Source organism: Carcharhinus amblyrhynchos, chromosome 2 (assembly GCF_965287045.1).
Source record: "Carcharhinus amblyrhynchos chromosome 2, sCarAmb.v2.hapA, whole genome shotgun sequence".
NCBI lineage: Eukaryota > Metazoa > Chordata > Chondrichthyes > Carcharhiniformes > Carcharhinidae > Carcharhinus > Carcharhinus amblyrhynchos.
Window position 1 is genome coordinate 9,167,725 of NC_137325.1, and position 24,706 is coordinate 9,192,430.

The following is a 24,706-nucleotide window of genomic DNA, read 5'->3' on the forward strand; positions in this document are numbered from 1 at the left end:
TTAGAAAACATGCTTTACAATGACTTCTGTTCTCAGTTTTCCACGGGTGGGGGAGAATAATTCCTGTACGTTTGTCTCGATTGATTGAAGTGAAGGAGCCATGCTGCAAATTATGTAAAATTTTCTAAGATTCCACTGTTCTGCTCGAAGCAGTTGAGGTCAATTTGTCACAGGACACAAGCAGGATATTTTTACTGCATCATTTACTGTCAGTATACCAAGGTACAGATTACTCATCTTCAGCAAATATTTGATTAGGTACAACATGCTACTGAGGCCATTATAGGGGTTGAATGTTGCAAAGTCTTTTTTTAAAGAAAAAGCTATAATTACTGTAATTGAAGGGTAACACTAAACTAAATGTTATAATTAAGCAGTGGGCTTGTAAATGCTAAGCGATCGGCCATTGCTGCAAAAGGGTGAAATTGAACTGAATTGATGGAGCATTGCATGGTTTTGCTACTTATTGCATCATCACCGTGATGTATTGATTTGCTGAGGAGGTGCTGGTTCTGAGGCCTCGCCTTAATCGCCTGTCATGACTCCCGCCATTCTGTTGCATCACTTCCTCTGCTGGTCTTACCCAGGGCGTTCGGGGATAATCATACAATCCGTACAGCGCAGAATTCGGCCCATTGGGTCTGCACCGATCATCTGACAGAGCATCCTATCCCTGTACCCCATGTAGTACCCCATGTAATACCCCGCTCATCCATCAGGCGACATGGCAGCACAATGGTTAACACTGCTGCCTCTCAGCACCAGGGACCCGGGTTCGATTCCAACCTTGGATCACTGTCTGCAGAGTCTGCACATTCTCCCCATGTCTGTGTGGGTTTCTCCCCAAGGTCCAAAAGACGTGCTGCTTAGATGCACTGGCCATGCTAAATTCCCCTCAGTGTAGCCGAACAGGTGCCTGAGTGTAGTGACTAGGGAAATTTCACAGTAACTTCATTGCAGTGTTAATGTAAGCCTAGTTGTGACAATAGTGAATAAACTTAAATTTAAAAATCAGACATCCTGTGAATCTAAGGGGCCATTTAGCATGGCCAACCCACCTAACCTGCACATCTTTGGATTGTGGGAGGAAACCGGAGCACCCGATGGGAAGCCACGCAGACACAGGGAGAACGTCCAAACTCTGCACGGACGGTGGTCCGATGTGGGAATTGAACCTGCGTTCCTGGCACCGTGAGGCAGCAGTGCTAACCTCTGTGACACAGTGCTGGCCTGTGAAGAGCTGGAAAGCCTGATCTCTAAATGACTATCTGAAAATAAATTCTGTCCTTCACAATACTGTCCTTTTGTTTAAAAATGATTTGGGAGTGCACAACTGATTTTGCACTATAACGCTTAATCATTTAACAAATTGTGATCCCCATGTGCATTCTGGCATGACCTGCCTCAGCTACATACTTGATTTGTATAGCAACTCCCTAACGATGACACTCCAATATACTTGTGAAAAGGTTACTGTGTGGGTGATGAGATTTGGCAGGGTCCTGTGTATTTAAGAACGCCTGTTACCACATGTGTAGTAAAGGTTATCTTATTACCTTGTAATGCTTTAATCATACAAACAAACAAATCAGAAGCTGGAGAAGGCCACTCAGCCTCTTGATCCAGTTCTACCATTCAATAAGATGGTGGCTGACCCGATTGTAACCTCCCGCCTACCCTCAATAATCTTTCACATCCGTGTTAATCAAGAATCCAGCTGGTACTGCCTGAAAAATATGAAAAGATTCTGCTTCCACTGCCTTTGAGGATGAGAGTTCCAAAGATATGGGAGAACAAGCTTTTCTTTTTTAAAAAAAAGAGGGGTGGCACAGTGGTTAGCACTCCTGCCTCATGGTGCCAGAGATCTGTGTTCAATTCCTAGCTTAGGTCACTATTTGTGTGGAGTTTGCACATTCTCCCTGTGTCTGCGTGGGTTTCCTCCAGGTGCTCCGGTTTCCTTCCACAATCCAAAGATGTGCAAGTTAGGTGGATTGGCCATGGTAAATTGACCCTTCGTGTCAGGGGGACTAGCTAGAGTAAATGCATGGAGTTATGGGGATAGGGACTGGGTGGGATTGTGGTGCAGATTCGATGGGCTGAATGACCTGCTTCTGCAATGTAGGATTCTATGATTCCGTGACTCACGAACTTCTGAGAGAAAAAGATGTTTCCTTTATCTCTGTTTAAAAATAGCCGATCGCTCATTTAAGACAGTGACCCCTAGTTCTTGATCCTCCAAGGAACCATCGTCTCCACGTCCACCCTGTCAGTACCCCTCAGGTCCCTAAAGGTTTTGATTAATCACCTCTTGCTTTATACAACACTTGTGGATACAAACCTAATTTGCCCAACCTTTCCTCAGAAGACAACCCACCCGTTCCTGATATTAGTCTCGCAAACCATCTCTGTATTGTTATGAATCTTTAATCCCATTTGGCTGTTCTCAGCTTCCACGTGTAAATATCCAATGCAATTGTTGGAGTTGGGATAAAATGAAATTCACTGGTATGTATCCCATTGACATGGGTAAGAGTACAGGGGAGATTGGGTTAATGCCTGAAACAGGCCTCTCAGGATTTGCCGGGATCCCTTGTGTTAATGTGATCATTTACAATCTACAAATCCTGGAACTGGTGCTGACTACCTTCACTTGTGTGGGCCCCTGCTCGCCGGGGTCAAGTTTTGCACGTGTTTATATATCTGATCTCTTGGGACTATATTCCAGTGACAATTTGATTTATTATTGTCACATGTATTGGGATACAGTGAAAAATATTGTTTCTTGCATGCTATACAGACAAAACATACCATTCAGTGAGTACATAGGGGTCAAGGAAAGCAGAATGTAGAGTTACAGTCATGGCTAGAGTGTAGAGCAAGATCAACTTAATGTGACATAGATCTATTCAAAAGCCTGATGACAGCAGGGAAGAAGCTGCTCTTGAGTTGGTTGGTACGTGACCTCAGACTTTTTTATTCTTTTCCCTGTGGAAGAGAGAATGTCTGGGGTGCACGGGGTCCTTAATTATGCTGGCTGCTTTTGAGGCAGTGGGAATTGTAGACGGAGTCAGTGGATAGGAGGCTGGTTTGATTGATGGACTGGACTACATTTCTTGCAATCTTGGTCAAAGCAGGGGCCATCTGGAAAGGATGCTTTCTACGGTGCATCTGTTTACAGAGAAAACAAGCTGTTTTTCCCAGTGTCAAATCTCTTCAGGAAATTAATGCAAACCATTTTGTTGGCTTCTGAGCAAAACAAGCTGTAAAAATTGAAGTGGTTGATTCATGGGTTCAGCCAGATTTCAAAATGCGTACGTGCTTGGTGCTGGCAAATGGGTAAGTTGAGAAGTAATTACTAAGTCTGTGATTTCCAAATTGTTGGCTTCACATTATTGATGGTTGCTTCTCAAGCTGCCAAGAAACCCTGCCATTATCAGCAAGTGAATGGATGGTTGCTGCAGGCCAAGTTAACCTGAAGCACGTCCGACCCTGAATCACTTGTTTACTTATGGGTTAGGCAGTAATCTTCAAGACAGTTGGTGTAATACTACACGACCATAATTTGGCTGACAACCAACTGGGTATTATGATCAGAAAATATAGCAGCTAGGTGACAGAGGGTGGGGGCAGGGTGGGGAGTAGGGGCAGGGTGGGATGGGGAGGAAGGTTCATGGTCACTGTCATCACTAAACTCCCTGATTACAATGTTTTCTGGTCAAGTTGTGTTACTATGTGCACCTCCAAAAAGAGGAAATTGATTCGATTTATTACTGTCACGTATTAGCATAGAGTGAAAAGTATTGTTTCTTGCGCGCTATACAAAACATATCCTCTATAGAGAAGGGAAAGCAGAATGTAGTGTTACAGTCATAGATAGGGTGTAGTGAAAGATCGGTTTAATGTGAGGTCGGTCCATTCAAAAGTCTGACAGCAGCAGGGAAGAAGCTGTCCTTGGTTGGTACGTGACCTCAGACTTTTTCTATGCTCTACACTTTCCAGAAACATGAAGTAGGACCAGAGGATGGTTGCAGCACAGAAGGGGGCTGTTTGGTTTGTAATTTAGTGAGTCCCACACACTCCTCTGTTCTGCTCTTGTATTTGTTCTTTTAAAGCACCTCCTGCTTTTCTCCCTTTCACTGACTTCCCCCTTTTCCCTCCCCTGCCCACCTTTTCCTGTCCCTTGCTTCAGGCCACTTCCATTTTCCAGTTCTGATGACAGGTGATCTCTGTTTCTCTCTCCATGGGGAACGCTGCCTGACCTGCTGAGTATTTCCAATATTTTCTGTTTAATAGAATCCCTACAGTGCAGAAGGAGCTCATTCAGCCCATCGAGTCTGCACCCACTCTCCAGCAGGTTATCTCACCCAGGCCCTATCCCTGTAACCCCATGTATTTACTCCATTAATTCCCCTAACCGATATGGGAGGCAGCATGGAGGTGCGGTGGTTAGCACAGCTGCCTCACACCGCCAGCGAACTCAATTCAATTCCTGCCTCGGGTGAGTGTCTGTGTGGAGTTTGCACATTTTCCCCGTGTCTGCGTGGGTTTCCTTCTACACTCCAAAGATATGCAGGTTAGGTTGATTGGCCATGCTAAATTGTCCCCTAGTGTCAAAGGATGTGTAGGTCAGGGGTATTAGTGGGGTAAAATACATGGAGTTACGGGGATAGGGCCTGGGTATGATGCTCTGTTGGAGAATCCATGCAGACTCAATGGGCCAAATGGCCGCCTCCTGCAGTGTAGGACTTCCACGATTCTTTTATGATTCTGTACATCTTGGGACACTGAGGGCCAATTTCCCATGGCCAATCCACCTAACCTGCACGTGGTCGCACTGTGTGGGGAAGCCACAGCACCTGCAGTATTGTTGATTTTTGTGTTGGATCCAGGTGATGTTGACAATCAGCAGAAAATAGATGGAACCCTCTACTGATTCACTTTTAAACAAAACAAATACAATTGCTTCTCTTCCAAGATAGATGAGTCACAGGACTGTAATTGTGTCACGCCTATGAGTCAAGCTATATATATGGCTACTACTTCCAAATCTATCCCTGGGTGGGACCATCCTGACCAGATTTAATGCGTTGGTCACTGAGTCATTGGCGAGCTATATTCTCTCGCTAAAGTTGCCACTCTGTTGTGTTTCTCTTGATGTTGTAATATAATATTTTGTGCCCTCAACATGATGTGGGTTGAGGCAGTATTCCTGTCATATTACATCTTGCTGGCTTAAATATTTTGGATTTGGTTTTAGGCTTGAGAGTTCTCTAGCTCAATCAGAAATTCCTCAGTTTAAAGTTTATTTATTATTGGCACAAGCAGGCTTACATTAACACCGCAATGAAGTTGCTGTGAAAATCCCCTGAGTTGCCACACTCTGGCGCCTGTAGGGGTACACTGAGGGAGAATTTAGCACGGCCGATGCTTCTAACCATCACCTCTTTCGGACTGTGGGCGGGTGGCATGGTGGCACAGTGGTTAGCACTGTTGCCTCACAGCGCCAGGGGCCCTGGTTCAATTCCCGGCCTGGGTCACTGTCTGTACGGAGTCTGCACGTATGTCCCAGTATCTGGGTGCTCCGGTTTTCTCCCATAGTCCTAAAGGTATGCTGGTTAAGGTGCTTTGGCCGAGCTAAATTCTTCCTCGGTGTACCTGAACAGGCGCCAGAGTATGGCAACTCAGGGGATTTTTACAGCAACTTCATTGCAGAGTTAATGTAAGCCTACTTGTGACGCTAATAAATAAACAAGAAACTGGAACACCAGAGGGAAACCCACACAGATACAGAGAGAACGTGCAGACTCTGTACAGATAGTGACCCAAGCCAGGGATTGAACCCGAGTCCCTGGTGACGTGAGGCAGCTAACCACCCTGCTGGCCTCAGAATCCATTTTGAAGGGAATTAGATGGAGAGAACGTAAATCTATATAATTTTGAACTTTCTCTTCCTGATTGTGGCAATGTACCTCCATAAACAATAAATTTAAGCTTCTGTGCAGTTCCCTGTTCATCTAAAACTGAGGGTGGGATTTTCCACTAATTCCCACCGAAGATTAGCTCGCCCTTTGCCTGCCGGTCTAACTTCCTGTCCCATCCACAACGATTCCCACGATGGGTGGGACAGGAAGATTTTCTTTGAAGTGTATGATGGGTGAGGAGGTTTTGCGCCTTCCTCTCTCTTTGGAGGTGAACATGTCCACCATCGGATGCTTAACTCTGGAACACAACAGTAACTGTGAACACTCAGTCCTCTGGTGTCCCCGTACTTTCTAGTGATTTTTTTTTTGCACCAGAATCCCTCAGAATTAAACTTTTACATTATTTCTAGTGCTGCTTCTCCAACATTTTCGCCTCTCGCTGCTACCTAACAAATAACATATTCCACGTCCTGGGGCGGCACAGTGGTTAACACTGCTACCTCACAGTGCCAGGAACCCAGGTTCCATTCCTGCCTCAGGTGACTGTGTGGAGTTTGCACATTCTCCCCGTATCTATGTGGGTTTCCTCCAGTTTTATCCCACATTCCAAAGATGTGAGGGTTAGATTGATTGGCCATGCTAACTTGACCCATAGTGTCAGGGGGATTAACAGGGTAAATAGTGGGTTATGGGAATAGGGCTTGTTGGGATTGGGGTCGGTGCAGGCTCAATAGGTCAAATGGCCCCCTTCTGCGCTGTAGGGATTCTGATTCTGTCCTGAATTGGTATTTTTCTGGTTGGGGCTCATGTTCTCATTCCTGATTTGTTGTTTCAACTCCAGTATCGAAGCAATTGGCCTGCCATTTTGACAAAATAAATGCCTTTTACTTTCGAACTGCTGTCTACAATCTTGAGTTGTATAAGCGACCACTCGAATTGTAAAGTTGTAATCTGCTTCTCGGATCTGTGAGCACGTTGCAGTCTGACCAACGAAATCTACCTAATACGTTCTGTGTTTTCTCTCTGCTCTCACTTGTCACTTGCTCCTTTAACCTTTGCTCCAGCCCACCTTCTGGTTCCTTCTGTTACTTTGCAAGGTTTGATCTTTGGCAGTCGTTCATTCCACACCCCACCAGCCATTCCACAAAGTCCTGGGGCACTAATTCCCACGAATCTTGCTGAAAAAGAGACAGGATGTCGAAGATTTTTGCCTTGCGCTTATCAGGACAAACACAAGAATTCCAAATTTCAGATGATGGCAATACAGGAGAAAAGGGTTGCTGATTGGTTGGCAAGCCAACTCTAGCCGAGGTGTTAGAGTGGAGAAAGCAACAGGGAACTATAGGTTCCACAAGCTATCAGATAATTCAACAAAAGCTGCAGTGCTTGAACATATTCCTTTTGTTTGCAGAGAATGAGTCCTTGTGCATTGATGTCACTTCCAGCAGATATAGATGAACCACAGTAGGAGCTCAATTGGTGATTTTGAACTGGATGTTAGTGCAGCCACTAGCACACTCAGGATTGTTCCATACGTGCTGCCCAATTGTGTAATTACATCTAACCACAGATGTTAGATCTCTTTTCCTCCTTTGGTACAGTTTAAATTGTGGTCATTTGAACTTCTAATGAGTGCAAAATGAAAAACTTGGGCAATGGGTCTTTCTTTCTGGCAATATTCACATTTTAAAGCTGGAGGTATGGATGTGCATTACTGACTCTGACAGAGAGACCTAGCTTCATGTATTTGGGTAATGTAGATGCTTATGCTAATGATTATAACTGTCCTGATTGCTTTACTGTTAAACTGAGAAGTGTATGCTCTCAGGGGACTGATGGGGCTGAGGAATAAGGAGAATCTAATATGAGGCAAAACATTTTAATACGTTTTTTTTCAAGTTTGCATCAACTGGCGAAGTCTATTTTAATCATCGCTAATTTAAAAGCAAATTTAGTCTTTGATCTAACTAACCTATCTTTTTCACGTTGTTAACATTTTATGAAAAGAGCCTGACCCAGTTGCAAAGTTTGTTTCTGTAGTGTCAAATTACATTTTCAGTGTTTGTGTTGGAAATGTATATTGGAACGCTTCTGTACCTGAACTGTTCTAACCTGGGGGCATAGAATAATCCTATATGTTCTAATTCAGGGTGGCACACATGGCTGCCTCACAGCGCCAGGGATCCGGGCTCGATTCCCAGCTTAGGTCTCTGTCTGTGTGGAATTTGCATATTCTCCTCGTGTCTGTGTGGGTTTCCTCCGGGTGCTTCGGTTTCTTCCCCCAGTCCAAAGATGTGTAGGTTAGGTGAATTGGCCATGCTAAATTGTCCCTTAATGTCACAAGGACCAGCCAGGGTAAATGCATGGGGTTATGAGGATAAGGCCTGGGTGGGATTGTAGTGGTGCTGACTCTTTGGCCTCCTTCTGCACTGTTGGATTCTATGATTCTGTGTTTCTACATTGACCATTGGTTAGGAACCAAACTTGGCCAGCTACCTAAATACTCAGGCTACAAGAGCACATCAGAGGCTGGATATTCTGTTACAAAGTCAGGAATTTGATGGAACGCTTACCTTAATTATTGAATTACCAACAGCAATGAAGGAAGTAGGACATCATTGAGGGCAAACCAAATCCTTTCGTTGTGTATTCCCTCCGCCACTGACTTACAAGTGGCAGTGGTGTGTGCCATCTACAAGATGCACTGTGGTAACTCACCAAGGTTTCTCCAGCAAGCACCTTTCAAACTCACATCCTCTGCTACTATGAAGGACAATGGCACCAGGTGGCACCACATCCTGGTTCCTTCGTCACTGTTGGTTCAGATCCTGGGTGGCCCTCTGAAACAGCCCTTGGGAGTGCCTTTGCTGTTTGAACTGTAATGGTTGAAGAAGGTGACTCACTGCCACTTTGCCAAGGTCAATGGGATGGGTAATACTGAGTACAATGTTGGTAAATGTGAGGTCATCCATTTTGATAGGAATAACAGCAAAATGGACTATTGGTTAAAAAAAAATTGCAGCATGCTGCTGTGCAGAGGGACCTGGGTATCCTTGTGCATGAATTACAATGTTGGTAAGCAGTAATTAAGAAGGCAAATGGAATTTTGTCCTTTGTTGCTAGAGGGATGGAGTTTAAAAGTGGTGAAATTATTTTGCAGCTGTACAAGGTGCTGGTGAGGCCACACCTGGAGTTCTGTGTACAGTATTGATCTCTTTTCTGGCGCTGGAGAGGAGATTCACTAGGTTGATTCTGAAGTTGAGAGGGTAGGCTTATGAGGAGAGACTGAGTAGACTGGGACTATACTCATTGGAATTCAGAAGACTGAGGGGAGATCTTATAGAAACATATAAGATTGTGAAGAAGAATGAGCTCAAAATATGGGGGAGTAGATTTAGGATTGAGTTGAGGAAAAACTTCTTTGCCCAAAGGGTTGTGAATCTGTGAAATTCCCTGCCCAGTGAAACAGTTGAGGCTACCTCACTGAATTGTTTTTAAGATAGATTTTTGAATGGGTGGAGGGTAAGTGAAACTGAGTCCACGAAAAGATGAGCCATGATCTTATTGAATGACGGAGCAGGCCTGTGGGGTTGGATGGCCTACTCCTGCTCCTAGTTCTTGTGTTATGTTCTTAATAAATGCTAACCATGCCCATCTCCCATGGATGAATAAATGAAAGAACAAATTGTAATATAAGCTGATTTAATTGTGGCCGGGTCTGTCAGGTTTCTACCTGTAGGTTTATCAACAACAAAAGACATGAGAGATTTGTTGTTGTGCAATAAAAATAATGCTATGGTTGCACACTTGGTAGCCTGACTGTTCGGGAACATGTATTTAACCAATTGTTCATTGGCTTTTGCAGATGAGCGTGGGTGACCTGACAGCTTAGCCTGGGGGAGTGTGGAGGACTGAAAGTGGTGGACTTAGCCCATGAACTGATGCTGTCAAAAATAGCCCCAGCACCCCTTGAGAGAGTCTTCAATCTCATAAAAGCGTTGGCATTGTGCTCCCTTTGAAGGGGGCACCTTTGTACGAAAATGTGCAGGTTCAGTTGGCAGTTACAATGCAAAGGCAAATACAATTCATATTGAGAGTGCAATACATTCATATTGAGAGTGCTAGAATACAAGAACAGGGATGTACTTCTGAGGCTGTATAAGGCTCCAGTCAGACCCCATTTGGGATATTGTGAGTAGTTTTGGGCCCCATATCCAAGGAAGGGTGTGCTGCCTTAGAAAGGGTCCAGAGGAGGTTCACAGGGATGATCCTGGAATGAGGAGCAGTTGAAGACCTGGGGTTGGACTCGTTGGAGTTTAGAAGGATGAAGGGGGATCTTATTGAAACTTGCAGGATTCTGTGAGACCTGGATAGCGTGGATGTGGAGGGGATGTTACCACTAGTTGGAAAACCTAGAACAAGAGGGCACAACCTCAGGATAAAGGCACAATCCTTTAAAACGGAGATGAGGAGGAATTTCTTCAGCTAGAGTGTGGTGAATCTGTGGAACTCTTTGCCGCAGAAGGCTGTGGCGGTTGGCTCATTGAGTGCCGTTAAGACAGAGATAGATAGGTTCTTGATTAATAAAGGGATCAGGGGTATTGGGGAAAAAGGCAGGAGAGTGGGGGTGAGAAAAATATCAACGGCAGATGGGCCGAGTGGCCTAGTTCTGCTGCTATGTCTTATGGTCTCATGGCCTTAAAAACAAAGGGCTGCAAAATAACTTGGTGTGATGAGTGTGACCTTGTTGTTGTACAAAGTACTTCACTGTTGAGAGTGGCTGAAACACTGGTTAAGCAATAAACCAAGGCTGCTCTTGTGTATATACGTTGCCGACGTGCTAGAGGGAGTTGACTAAAAGCAGTAATTTTTTTTGCTGCAAATCCTTCTGGTGACAGACCTGTGACATTAGAGGCAAAGGTTCTTGTGCATTAAATCAATTTATTAAGCTGTAAATCATACAATGAGAGTGCTTAAGGAAATAATAATCCCCCCCGAACTGCAATAAATAAAAATAATAGGAATTTACTAGTATTAAATCATGCAGTGATTGAGGAAATAATAAGCCCCCTTTAACTGCAATAATTAAATAAATAGAATCTCAAAGGTCTTCAAATCCAAATTCCATTTATCACCAATATAGACAGATGGTTATTGGAAATATAAATGAACAGTATAGCTGTTGTAGGGTGGGTCTTGTTTGCAGCACTTAATACACGCTTCCTTGTAGGGTTGCTATGGTATGTGGATGGGGCCATTTTACCTTTGTGCATAGGGGTGATGTTTTATGAGTTTTGAGTTCCAGACTATGTTGACCAAGCTCAAATGGCATTTGGGGGGGAAAATAAAAATTGTCACACAGCAAATCATCTTGTTGTTGTTTAATTCATCTGAATCTGGTTCCCACGGCCGCAGACACTCTTTTTTTACCAAGGTACTTGCCAGGTTGCTAGCCTCCCCTCTCTCTTGCCTTTTTAAAGCAGTGGATTATCCACACCTGTCCTGTCGCCAACCTGGCCACACTGCAATGTAGGTGGCTGCGCCTGGAAGATGGTCTTCGTGTCGGGCGAGGGGAAAATGCAGTGTTCCACCAGGCACCCGTTTTTCAAGGACGCAGGGGATGGCACCGGTTCCTGGGGGGTGTGCAGCCTGCCCTGTTAGATTGCCGTAGAGCCTGACCATGTCGGCAGTGGAGGAATTCTCTCCTGAGAAACGCTTAGAAAGCTGCCCTGCGAATGAACCAAACGGTAGCAGGAGTCACTTTGGTTTTGAGAATGAACAATGGCTCCTATTGGAGGAAGGTATTACAATTTTGTTCTCTTACTTGGATAGAGCCTGTTCTCTTCCCCCCCCCACTCTGTTCCCCACCCCCCGTTTCCACCCCCCCCCCCCCCCCAAACCCCACAGCTCTAAATTTGATCTGATAATAATCTGTTGTGAGATAGAGAATTTCTTACTGCAGCAGAGTGTTGCCATGGGGCAATTTTTGTTTTTGTAGTAGTGATTTGGGAATGTGATTGTAGCTGTTGTTTACCTTCGCTGTGTGACCCCCTCGCCCTCCACCCCATCTCACCCCCCCCCCCTCCCCTTCAACAACCCCCCACCCACCCAAAGATGTGCGGGTTAGGTTATTACCATGATAAATTGACCCTAGTGTCAGGGGGATTAGTAAGTTAAATACGTGGGGTTACAGGGATAGGGTGGGATTGTGGACGGTGCAGACTCAATGGGCTGAATGGCTCCTTCTGCACTTAGGAATTCTATGGTTCTGTGATCTTAAGATCTGAAAATCTATTAAGTTATAAGTCCTAATCTCATATACATGCAAAAAAAAGCTCCATCTGTAATAGCAATCACAAGCTTTGATTTATGGTGTTCCAGCACTAGCAGATTTAGTTTAGTTTATTTATTAGTACCACAAGTAGGCTTACATTAACACCGCAATGAAGTTTCTGTTAAAATCCCCTAGTTGCTGCACTTTGGCACCTGTTTGGGTACACGGAGGGAGAATTTAGCATGGCCAAATTTTGCATGGGTTTCAACCAGATGCTCCGGTTTCCTCCCATAGTCTGAAAGATATGCCAGTTAGGTGCATTGGCCATGCTGAATGCTCCCTCGGTGTACCTGAACAGGTGTCAGAGTGTGGCGACCAGGGGATTTTCACAGTAACTTTATTGCAGTGTTAACGTAAGCCTCCTTGTGACACTAATAAATAAACTAAAAACAATGCATCTAACTAGCATATCTTTGGACTGTGGGAGGAAACTGGAGCACCTGGAGGAAACCCACGCAGACACTGAGAGTGTGCAGACTCCACACATACAGTGACCCCAGCCGGGAATCAAACCTGGGTCCCTGGCGCTGTGAGGCAGCAGTGCTAACCACCGTGGCACCAATTTATTTGAAGCTTCAAAACCTACGATTGTGCTGCATTGGCATTTGAGACCTCTGCCTATTTTTGAGGTGCGTTTATACAATTATGCTGTTTGTATGTGGAATTGCCCTTCCCTTACTATTTGAAAAACATGTACATGTAGGTAATACACGTCCAGCCACGGAACTGCAGTGGTTGCTACCAAATGTTCCCAGCAGTCCCACAAAATGTTTCAGGGTCCGCAACATTCAAGCGGTGATTTTTGTCGCTCACCAACCAAGAAAGAAATATTAAATTGTGCGTTGGATGCTGCCCACCACTTGTCGTCTGACCGCCGAAGAGAGTTCTTTAATGGAGCAGTGTTAGGCAAAAGTGGATGATGGTGTTGGCTTTGGTTTGTGAACCTGCGTTGGCAGCACATTTGTTTTCTTTTGGAGATGATGGTTGTGTATATGAGATTAGAACTTCTAACTTAAGGAATAGATTTTCAGATCGTTGGATCAGTGAATCGTAGAATTCCTACAGTGCAGAAGGAGGCCATTCGACCCATTGAGTCACCGCTGACCACAATCCCACCCTATTCCCGTAACTCCACAAATTTAACCTGCTAATCCCCTTGACACTGGGGTCAATTTATCATGGCCAATCAACCTAACTTGCACATCTTTCGGGGGGTGGGGGCTTAGGGGGAGGGGGAAAGATGGGGCTGAGGGTGAGGGATCGCAGAGCAAAAGTGTTCAATAGCTGGAAACGTATTCCAATCATTACTGCTAAAACAAAACTGCCCCAAGATCATTGTTTTAATAAAAATCAAAATTAGCTACATAAATCTACTTTAGTCATGAAGCTTTTTTTTTTAAATTGTGGTTGGTGCAGATTTGATGGGTAGAATCATAGAAACCCTACAGTGCAGAAAGAGGCCATTTGGCCCATCAAGTCTGCACTGATCACAATCCCGCCCAGGCCCTACCCCCGTATCCCTACATATTTTACCCACTAATCCCTCTAATCTATGCATCTCAGGACACTGAAGGGCAATTTTAGCATGGCCAATCAACCTAATCCCCACATCTTTGGACTGTGGGAAGAAACCCACGCAGGATAAGAATGGCCTCTTTCTGCACTGTAGGATTCTATGAAATCAGTTAACCAATATTCTGTTAAGATTTTTTAAATACCAGAATTTGAGATGTGCCAATAGAATGTATTAGTTCTGGTATAGGCGGAGAGAGAGCCTTTTTATTCATCAATGAGATAAGGGTGTAGATAACAAGTCCAACATGTATTGTCCATCCCTGGTTGCCACTGTGGTAGTGAGCTAGCGCCACTAGTGGTTCTAGAGCCACTGCAGTCTATGTGGCGTATGTAATCGCACAGTGCATTTAAGGTGAGAATTTTATCCCAGTGGCGCTGAGGCAAATGCAGATATCTCTGACTCTGGAATACAATGATTGACTTGGAGGGGAACTTGCAAGTGGTTGTGTTCCCAAGTGCTTGACGCTCTTCTCTGTCGTGGAAGTCATGGGTTTGGAAGGTTCTGTTGAAAAAGCTTTGGTAATATGATACAGTGCTTTGTGTAGATAAACACCATGGCAGCAGTGTGTACTAAGGTGGTGGATGTAGTGCCAGTAAAATGGGCTACTTTGTTTTGGATATTGTCGCGTGATTTGTCTTGAGTTTTTTTTAAAAAGAAGCTAAATCTTCATGTACTCTGTTTCAGTCGAAATAACACTACGGGGTGAATGCATACGTGTTTTGCATCCTGTGACCATATTGCACATTTCCCATAACTTGTATTCATTACATGTGTAAGCGTCAAAATCTTTAGAAAAACTAAGAGGTTCAGCATTACAAATAGAGGTATAACAATGAAATTGAAGTTTAAGTTTCTTAGTGTCACAAGTAGGCTTACATTAACACTGCAATGAAGTTACTGTGAAAATCCCTGAGTCGCCATGCTCCGGTGCCTGTTTGGGTACACTGAGGGGGAACGTTAGAATGAGCTGCGTCTTCTCAGAATATGGTTGATTCTCATTGATGTTGGCTGTGTGTTGAGATGTGAGGTTTGGAGGTAGTGAGGTTATTTGGTGTGCACTCTTCATGATCTAGCTCCAAGGACTTGGTTCAGGCTGAAAGATGCTCATGAGAAGTAAAGGCTAAGTCGCCATATTCCCAAATAACCATAGGCTGCTCTCCCTATTTTGAGGGGAAATGTTGACTGGTCGTCTACCTGAGGATCGTTGCATCTCAAACGTGTGGGGTGAGCTTCAGTGTAGCCTCAGATGGTACTGCAATTGAACCCGCACTTTTGTTATTACTCTGCATCACCAACCAGCTGTCCAGCCAATTGAGCTCCCCACCTTTACCCGCCTCTGGCTTGGGATAACAGAGTCGAGCTCCATGTAGAACTGGTCTTTTTCCCCTGCCGTGGTGTACAGTGTCGGAGCATACATACTCATGTGGTTAACTGGCCCTGTTTGAGTTGACACAAATGGAGAGAACATGTTCAGAATCCCCTTCACAAATGGTTCAATCACTGAGAGTAGGGAGTCCCTTGTGGTGAAATCTATACCCTGTTCATGTGTTACTGTTGAGCATCAAGCCAGCCATAGCTGTGTTGCACGTGATATTTATCGGCTGCAAGTTTGTCTATTAATCCTGTACACATGGTCCTGACATTCCAGTTTGAAGAGTTGGCACCTTCTTTCTCTCTGTTTAATTTGTTTGCTATGGATTTGACCCACTTTAAGCTCCCAGCACCCTTTGAACTGCTGGGCTGTGACGGGCTGCCTGACCTTAGCTGGACATGGTGGTCCCTTCCACTATTGGACACATCCTGTCGTGTCTGTTCTCTACACCAATTGAGTTGAGCTTAATGCTACTAACTGTTGTCTCCTGCGTTGTATTAACATTTTAAGAAGCCTCACAACACCAGGTTAAAGTCCAACAAGTTTATTTGATAGTAAACCCACAAGCTTTCGGAACGCTTGTGGGTTTAGTATCAAATAAACTTGTTGGACTTTAACCTGGTGTTGTGAGACTTCTTACTGTGTTTATCCCAGTCCAACGCCAGCATCTCCACATGGTATTAACATTCTGCAGCACAACTGGGATGTCCTCCAGGGTGCAAACCTGGGCGAAACTTCTGGAGATCCTGAGCTGCCCAAACATCCCCCTGGGTCCAAAGGAATGCAAAACTCCGCATTTAGCACCTACCTGACTGCAGGAGTTGCCAGAAAAATTACATATTTAGAGCTGTCAGCCTCTTGAGACTTTTTTGTCAGAGATTGCTGTCTTGGCCTTTAGCTCTCCTGAGAGACAAGACATTGGAGCTATTCCCCTATAACTGAGAGTTTAACTCATGAGCATCAGGATATTTCCATGTGTCCGTGGGCCTCTGCACTGTAAGTGTGGGGGCCAAACCTTTTCCGAGTTCCTCTGAAACTTTACCCTGGGGCCAGCAGGGACTCAGTTTCCCCATGTCACCACAAGGAGGGACTTGTTGATGGACAAGTTGTGTACTGACCATTTGAGACTTGCACAATTGGCTCTTTTTTCCCTCTTTTTGTTTTCTTCTATTCCAACCAAAAAACCTAATTCAAATTAAATCCAATTTATGGCACCCATGTGAGGGACAAACCAGATCCAAGCTGGCACATCATTGCATCCCATCTTGGACTTGATCAAACAATTTCCAAGCCGACAGTTTGAGGTATTTCGCCCTCCTCCTGAGCTTAACCTAATGCCTCATCTTAGCCAATAGGCCGAGATGGCTTTGAAAAATTGCATTAGGCAAAGCCTTGGTTTAACTGCATGGGCTACTCTCATCCTTTGCTCTACCCTAGCCTGGGCAAACTACAATCGTAGGGGCTGGCATGCCCAGAGTGCAATGGACTAACCTCGTCCGCTGCCTCATCATGGTTCCACCCCTGCCAGATAACTGCACTGCAGTCCATGAGCAGTACTGGTTGAAAAGGCCTTTCTTAACCAAAGTGTCGGCAAGGAGGGGCCACGACAGGTTGTTGGTGATCTGGACACCTAAAAACCAATATACACAAGCAGAAACCATGCTAACCCTCTTCACCCTCGCACTAGATGTGTCACACTGTGTCTAATAGGTCGATGGGATGTGCCTTGTTTGAGTATGGAGACAGAAACTTTCTTAATGATTGGCCACAACATTGTGGTTTTTTTCCCACAATCAGGAACAAGTTCAGTTCTCCTCCTGACTTGTAAAACACCTTTTAGATTTCCTTTTGCCGTTCTGCCAATCATATCCAGCTTGAAATATAGCCACTGAAACAAAATTTCCTCAGTGCCATCTCATGTGAAATCATTCCCAACAAAGTTGTTATAGTGACAGAGTTATTGACTGCAATCATTGGAAATGAAGTGCGTGAATTCTTTCTGATTTGATTTATTATTTTCACATGTATTAACATACATTAAAAAGTATTGTTTCTTGCGCACTATACAGACAAAGCCTACCATTCATAGAGGAGGAAACAAGACAGTGCAGAGTGTAGTGTTACAGTCATAGCTAGAGTGTAGAGAAAGATCAACTTAATGCGAGGTAGGTCCATTCAAAAGCCTGATGGCAACAGGGAAGAAGCTGTTTTTGAGTCGGTTGGTACATGTCCTCAGACTTTTATATCTTTTTCCTGACGGAAGAAGGTGGGAGAGAGAATGTCTTGGGTACGTGGAGTCCTTGATTTTGCTGGCTGGTTTTGAGGCTGCGGGAAGTGTAGACAGAGTCAATGGATGGGAAGCTGGTTTGAGTGATGGATTGGGTTTCGTTCATGACCGTTTTGAAGTTTCTTGTGGTCTTGGACAGAGCAGGTGCTATACCAAGCTGTGATATAACAAGAAAGAGTGCTTTCTAAGGTGCATCTGTAGAATTTGATGAGAGTCGTAGTGGACATGCCAAATTTCCTTAGTCTCCTGAAAAAGTTCAGGCGCTGATGGGCTTTCTTAACCATAGTGTCAGCATGGAGGGGCCGCGACAGGTTGTTGGTGATCAGGAAACCTAAAAACCTGAAGCTCTTGACCATTTCTACTTCGTCATGTTGATGTAGACATGGGCATGTGCTCTATGATGCTTCCTGAAGTTGATGACAATCTCCTTTGTTTTGTTGACATTGAGGGAGAGATCATTTTCGTCGCACCAGATTCTGTATCTCTTTCCTGTACTGTGTCTCATCAATGTTTGAGATCCGACCCACAGCGAACACACACACACACACACACACACACACACACACACACACACACATTCTGTTCTTTCACCGTGTGCTATTCTCTGACTCTGTGGGAGTATTTAATAAGAGACGACTTTGAGCGCACAGGATGCATTAGTAAATTTCAAAGGGAATTGAATATCTTCTTGAAATGGAAACATTTATAAAGCTGGGGGGAAGAGTGGGGAAGTGAGACTAATTGGGCAACTCCTTCAAATTGCAGCCACAGCAGACAGAATGCCACCTCCCTGAGCCCCCGCCGTGTTGTAACAATCTGATTCCTCTGAATTATTTAGTTTGAGGGCTGCTATAGACGCTTTGCTTGATTGCAGATTTGAAACGCTGCTGTCAGCATTTGTGACAAAAAGTAACCTGGGAGGTGGAATGGAACTGAAGTTAGTCCAAGGATGTGTGTCTGTATAAATATATAACTGAGGGTTTTCAGTGAGGAGTCTTTCTGATTTGGCTAACTCCAAGAGTTATCATTAAAGCAAAGTGGAGATCTGAAATCAAAGGAGGAAAATGTGGGAAAACTCGGAAGGTCTGGCAGCGTCTTGTGGAGAGAGAAACCGTGGTGATGTTTCGATCTCAGGATGACTCTTATTGGAACTGCTATAGACATGTATAGGGGCATGTGGTTCTTACAGGCACTTTTGTTTGTCATGTACCATGGTTATTTTTGTTGTGGAGACGTAAACATGTCTTCTGGCACACCCATGAAATTGCACTTTGGACCAAGTCCTGAATGTGTGTGTGTGTGTATATATGCAACTGCATTCCTGCATTTGCACATTTCTGCTTCTGGTGTTCTAACATGATGAATCAAAGGCATAAAAAAATTATAAATCAATAAAAATAATGCTGACTAATTTATATCCCCCAGGATGTGCATGAGGAGATTTTTATCTATCAAGTTTTATTGATTTGCAGTTTTAGATTTCTAACACAAGAGAATGTATAATCTGTACATATTGGATTTCTCTGTTACATAATGATGGAAAATAACGTGGATGAATATTTAAAAATTGGTGAGAGATGTTCATTGCCACGTAATCAAAACAGGAAATAACAGCACAGTGTGCTTGTGCTTTATTGCCACAGGTATCTTGATGGGCAGTGAACACGTAATGGATGGTATGATATATGATCTTTTAAAATGTGGAAGCAGCTAGGTTGAATAGAACAGTTAAACATTAACAAGACCATTAGACATAGGAGCAGAATGAGGCTACTCAGCCCATTGAGTCTGCTCCACCATTCAAAAATGTTTGATATTTTTCTTATCCCCATTCTCCTGCCTTTTCCCCATAACCCCAATCACCTTATTAATCAAGAACCTATCTATCTCTGCCTTAAAGACACTCAATGATCTGGCCTCACAGCCTTCTGCGGCAAAGAGTTCCACAGATTCACCACACTCTGGCTGAAGAAATTCCTCCTCATCTCTGTTTTAAAGGATGGTTGCTTTAGCCTCAGGTTGTGCCCTCTGGTTGTAGCCTTTCCTACTAGTGGAAACATCCTCTCCACGTCCACTCTATCCAGGTGTCGCGGTGTCCTGTAAGTTTCAATAAGATCCTCCTAAACTTCAACGTGTACAGACCCAGAGTCCTCAACCGTTCTCCATATGACAAGCTCTTCATTCCAGGGATCATTCTTGTGAACTCCTTTGGACTTTTTCCAAGGCCAGCACATCCTTCCTTAGATATGGGGCCTAAAACTGCTCACAATACTCCAAATGGGGTCTGACCAGAACCTTATACAGTCTCAGAAGTGCATCCCTGCTGTTGTATTCTAGCATTCTCGACATGAATGCTAACATTGCATTTGCCTTCCTAACTGCTGACTGAATCTGCACGTTAACCTTAAGAGAATCTTGAACAATGACTCCCAAGTCCCTTTTGTGTTTCTGATTTCCTAAGCATTTCCCCATTTAGAAAATAGCCTGTCTCCATTCCTCCTTCCAAAGTGCATAACCTCACACTTTTCCACATTGTATTCCATCTGCCACTTTGCCCACCCCTCCTAACCTGTCCAAGTTCTCCAGCTCCCCTGCTTCCTCAATGCTACCTGTCTCTCTACATATTTTTGTATCATCTGCAAACTTAGCAACAGTGCCATCAATTCCTCCTTCTAAATCGTTAATGTATATTGTGAAAAGTTGTGGCCCCAGCACTGGCCCCTGAGGCACACCTCTAGTCACCGGCTGTCATCCTGAAAGACCCCTTTGTCCCCACTCTCTGCCTTCTGCCAGTCAGTCAATCCTCTGTGCATGTCAGGAGCCTACCTTTAACACCATGGGCACTTAACTTATTTAACAGTCTCCTATGTGGCACCTTGTCAAAGGCCTTCTGCAAATCTAAATAAATGCCCACTGGTTCTCCTTTATCTAACTTCCTTGTTACCTCCCCAAAGAAGTCTAACAAATTTGTCAGACATGACCTCCCCTTGACAAAGCCGTGCTGACTCAGTCCTACTTCATCATGCACTTCCAAGTGCTCTGCGATCTCATCTTTAATAATGAACTCTCAAATTTTGCCAATGATCGAAGTCCGGCTAACTGGTCTATAATTTCCTGTCTGCTGCCTCCCTCCCTTCTTAAACAGCAGTGTTACATTTGGTACTTTCCAGTCCTCTGGTACCTCCCTGCCTCTGATCTTCGGATAAGCATTCTCCAAGGCTGCCTTCACAACACACGACAACACAGAATCGTTGAGCAGAAACTGATAGCCAAGTTCCGCACACATGAGGATGGCTCAGTTGGGATCTTGGGTTCATGTCTCACTATCTAACTCCCATGACTTGCCTGGGCTTGCAAAATCTCACTAACTGTCCTGGCTGGAGACAATACACATCTCTTTAACCTGGTGTGCTTAACCCTCTCTCCACTCACATTACCTTTAAGACTCGATTACCTGTAAAACCTTGCAATCCAACCGTTATCTTGTAAATTGAGTTATGTCTTTATGTTCCCTGTTTGTGAACACACGTCCTCACTCACCTGAAGAAAGAGCTTGAGGCTCCGAAAGCTAGTGCTGCCAAACAAACGTGTTGGACTTTAACCTGGTGTCTTGAGACTTCTTATTGTTCTTGCCCCAGTCCAACGCCAGCATCTCTACACCACCCTCCCTGCCTCCTGTGATTCCTGAAAGATCACCACCAATGCCTCCACAATTTCCTCATCTATCTCTTTTATATCCCTGGGGAGTTGTCCATCCAGTCCAGGTGAGTTATCCACCTTCAGACCTATCAGTTTCCCCAGAACCACCTCCTTAGTGATGGCCACTACACTTATCTGTGCCCTCTGACTCTCCTGGAACTCTGGCTTCCACTGTGAAGACTGATGCAAAGTAACTATTCAGTTCCCCTGCATTGCTTTGTTTCCTATTATTACTTTTCCAGCCTCGTTTTCCAGTGGTCTAATGGCTATTTTTGCCTCTCTTAACTTTTATACACTGAAAAAAAACTTACACTCATATTTCATCTTCTTTCCCCCCCCTTATTGCTTTTTTAGATGTCCTCTGCTCGCTTTTAAAGGCTTCCCAATCCTTTGGCTTCCCACTAATCCTTGCCACTTTGTATGCTTTTTCTTTTGCTTTTATGCTATCCTTGACTTCCTCATCAGCCATGGATGCCTCGTCCTCCCTTTAGCTTACCATGAATCGCCTCTCTTGCTTCATGGACAAATCGGTTGTTTGAATTGATGGCTGAGTTTTGTTAACCCTCTGGGGGATGGGCAGTGGTGGCAAAATGGTGCTGGCAGTCATTGGGGGAAGGAGGGTGGGAGTTGAATATATGCCCACCATACAATGGCGAGAATAGCCACAGCCTGACCACCTACCAAACAGAGATACAACTCTCAACACCAGATTAAAGTCCAACATGTTTATTTGGAATCACAAACACAGCAAAGACACAATAGCATCCCAGTCCAACACTGGCTTCTTCACATCATGCCAAACAAAGATGGGCAGCCAATTAAAGGAATTAATTGGCTTATTGGTGGCCAATTTGCACCACCACTAAGATTTTATTAAGTTTGGATTGGACCCTCCCCACACCCGAGCCTTCCTTTCAGAAAGCTCCCCCAGCTCTTAGAGGGGCCTGCCAGTGGCAACGGCCATGCTTCTGGCTGCCTTTTTGATTGAGGTCAGCCCCTCTGGCCCCAGTGCACAACATGATCATTCCCACCTGCCTCTGAGTGCTTCTTAACATCAAGGTGCCTCTGGCAATGGTAAGCCCTCTGGCCTGGCAACACTGAGGCCGTCCTCAGCCTTTAACTGGATGGTGGGCCAATTGGCGACTTCTTGATTGGTCGCTGTTGGTGAAATCACCCGTGGGCCTTCCAGCATACACTGCACCCACACCCTGGACATCCCCTCTTCCACCTTCTCCCATTGGGGGAAAAAAAATACAAAGCTCTGAGATCACATACCAACCCACTCAAGAATAGCTTCTTCTCTGCTACCATCAGACTTTTGAACGGACCTACCTTGCATTAAGTTAATCTTTCTCTGCACCCTAGCTATGACTGTAACACTGCACCCTCTCCTCCCCTTCTACCTTACGTACTCTGTGAACGGTACGTTTTGCCTGCAGAGTGCGCAAGAAACGATACTTTTCACATGGGCAACACAGCAAAAAGGAATTAAATCAAATCAAAAATTTTGGTTGAAATTTCTAATTGACTCAATAGGATGCAGCTGCTTTGGTGACATTTAACAGTGAAATTCAAAAGATAAGAGGACAATTTCCCATCCTAAAGTTACAAATGACTGACATTTTTATCATGGTTTCATGTACCATTGGAATGCAATCTGTTCATCTAGTGCCACTCCCCACTTTCAAGTTAACAATGTCATTTGGACACCTAAGTTTTTGTCATACTTGAAGTCACAGACTGATTCACCTAAATCTGATGTTGGGCTAAATTGCAAGACTGGTAAAGTTGTAGTGGAATGGACGTGATTGAATCTTGCCGTGTGCAGTTAAGTGGACTGTCTGCAGTGGTTCGTGAAGTTGGTTGAAGCTTTATCAGACCCCACGTGTTTGCTGTCCACTTCCCTCTTCCCCCTGCTTTTTGAGTAATTCATATTTACGTGGTGGTTGTGGTGAGATGGCCTCAAACTCATCGCATGCAGAGCGAGATGGTTGCATTCAACACTGAAACATTGCTCTGTGCTGGGTTCATATTCTGGTTTCCCTCAGGGTTAATCCATGACCCTGCAAACCTCCACTTTGATGGATAGTGTGCAAGAGACTTTATTTATCTGAACTCCTCGTGGCCACTTAATTTACATAAAGATAAGCCACAGAGCTAACTAGCATAGGTGATGGAGCTAGTTTTATTTTCATGGCTGTTGAAAGTGCTGAGGCTCTCAATTACAGTGACACCTCAGAACAGAGAAGCAAAGCGTTTGTCTTAGCCTCCTGCCATTGCCACAGCTTGAAGTGAGCACCATGCGGTAAATGGACCACCTCCCTTGTAACACGGTGTCAGATGTTGGTTCATAGCACGTAAGAAGCTCAACATTATTCACCAGCTAAATATTCACCACAACCACCGCCCCCGCAGAAGCTACTTACCATTCTGACTTGGAAGTATATCACCGTTCCTTGCTGCGTCAAAATCCTGCAACTTCCTCCCTCCCTAATGGCACTGTAGTTGTACTTACGTCACATGGAGTGCAGTGATTCAAGAAGGATTTAATTTATTGTTATAACATGTATTAGCTTGCAGTAAAAAGTTTCTTGTGCATCATACAGACAAAGCATACCGTTCATAGAAAAGGAAAGGAGAGAGTGCAGAATGTAGTGTCACAGGGTGTCACAATTTTCTTGAGGACAGTTAGGAGCTGATGATAAATGCTGGTCTAGCCAGCGATGCTTGCACCACAAGGGTGAACAGAAATCCTGCAAAATGCCTTGATGTTTTTTGTTAAATTCTAATGATGTCGTATAAATGTTGTTGTACTACCTTCAAAGGCATGGGCATTCTGTTAAACTGCAAGGAAAAAGGGAGAGCATTGGAAACCAGGAAAACAATGGAATACAAAAGCAAAATATTGGAAATTAAAAATAAGAATGTAAAATCCTGGAAAATCTCAGCAGGTCAGGCAGCATCTGAGGAGGGAGAGTTCGCATTTCAGGTCAATGACGCAAGAACAACAAACAGAAGCAGGAATAGGCCACTGTGGCACAGTGATTAACACTGCTGGTCTCTCAGTGCTAGGGACCTGGGTTCAATTCCAGCCTTGGGTGGTGGCTGTGTGGAGTTTTTACATTCTCCCCGTGTTTGCGTGGGTCTCCTCTGGATGCACTGGTTTCCTCACGCACTCCAAAGGTATGCAGGTTAGCCCATGATAAATTGCCCCTTAGTGTCAGGGGGACTAGCGAGGTAAATAGGCGGGGTTAAGGGGCTAGGGCTTGGGTGGGATTGTGGTTGGTCCAGGCTCGATGGGTTGAATGGCTTCCTTCTGCACTATAGGATTTCTATGATTCAAGCCTCCTTGCCATTAATACAATCATGGCTGATCTATGCCGGCCTCAACTCCTTTTCTGTGCCATTTCCCCATAGCCCTCTATTCCTCAATCTATCAAATATTTATCCACCTCCACTTTAAATTCTTCTAATGATCCAACCTCCACAATTCTTTGGGGCAGAGAATTCCAGAGAT

At 44.4% G+C, this 24,706-nt stretch overlaps 1 protein-coding gene across 2 annotated transcripts in view; it reads left to right on the forward strand.

Moving 5' to 3' along the window:
- Nucleotides 1–24,706, forward strand: part of trak1a (trafficking protein, kinesin binding 1a) — a 110,840-nt gene that overhangs the window by 37,513 nt on the left and 48,621 nt on the right. Inside the window, exon 1 of one of the 2 annotated variants that reach the window (XM_080201901.1) lies at nt 11,442–11,722. The exons of the other annotated variant lie outside the window; for it this stretch is intronic. Coding sequence (XP_080058027.1) covers nt 11,602–11,722 — 121 coding nt within the window. The 5' untranslated portion in view covers nt 11,442–11,601. Of the gene's footprint in view, nt 1–11,441; nt 11,723–24,706 lie in introns of those variants that run through there. 2 annotated transcript variants of the gene reach the window in all.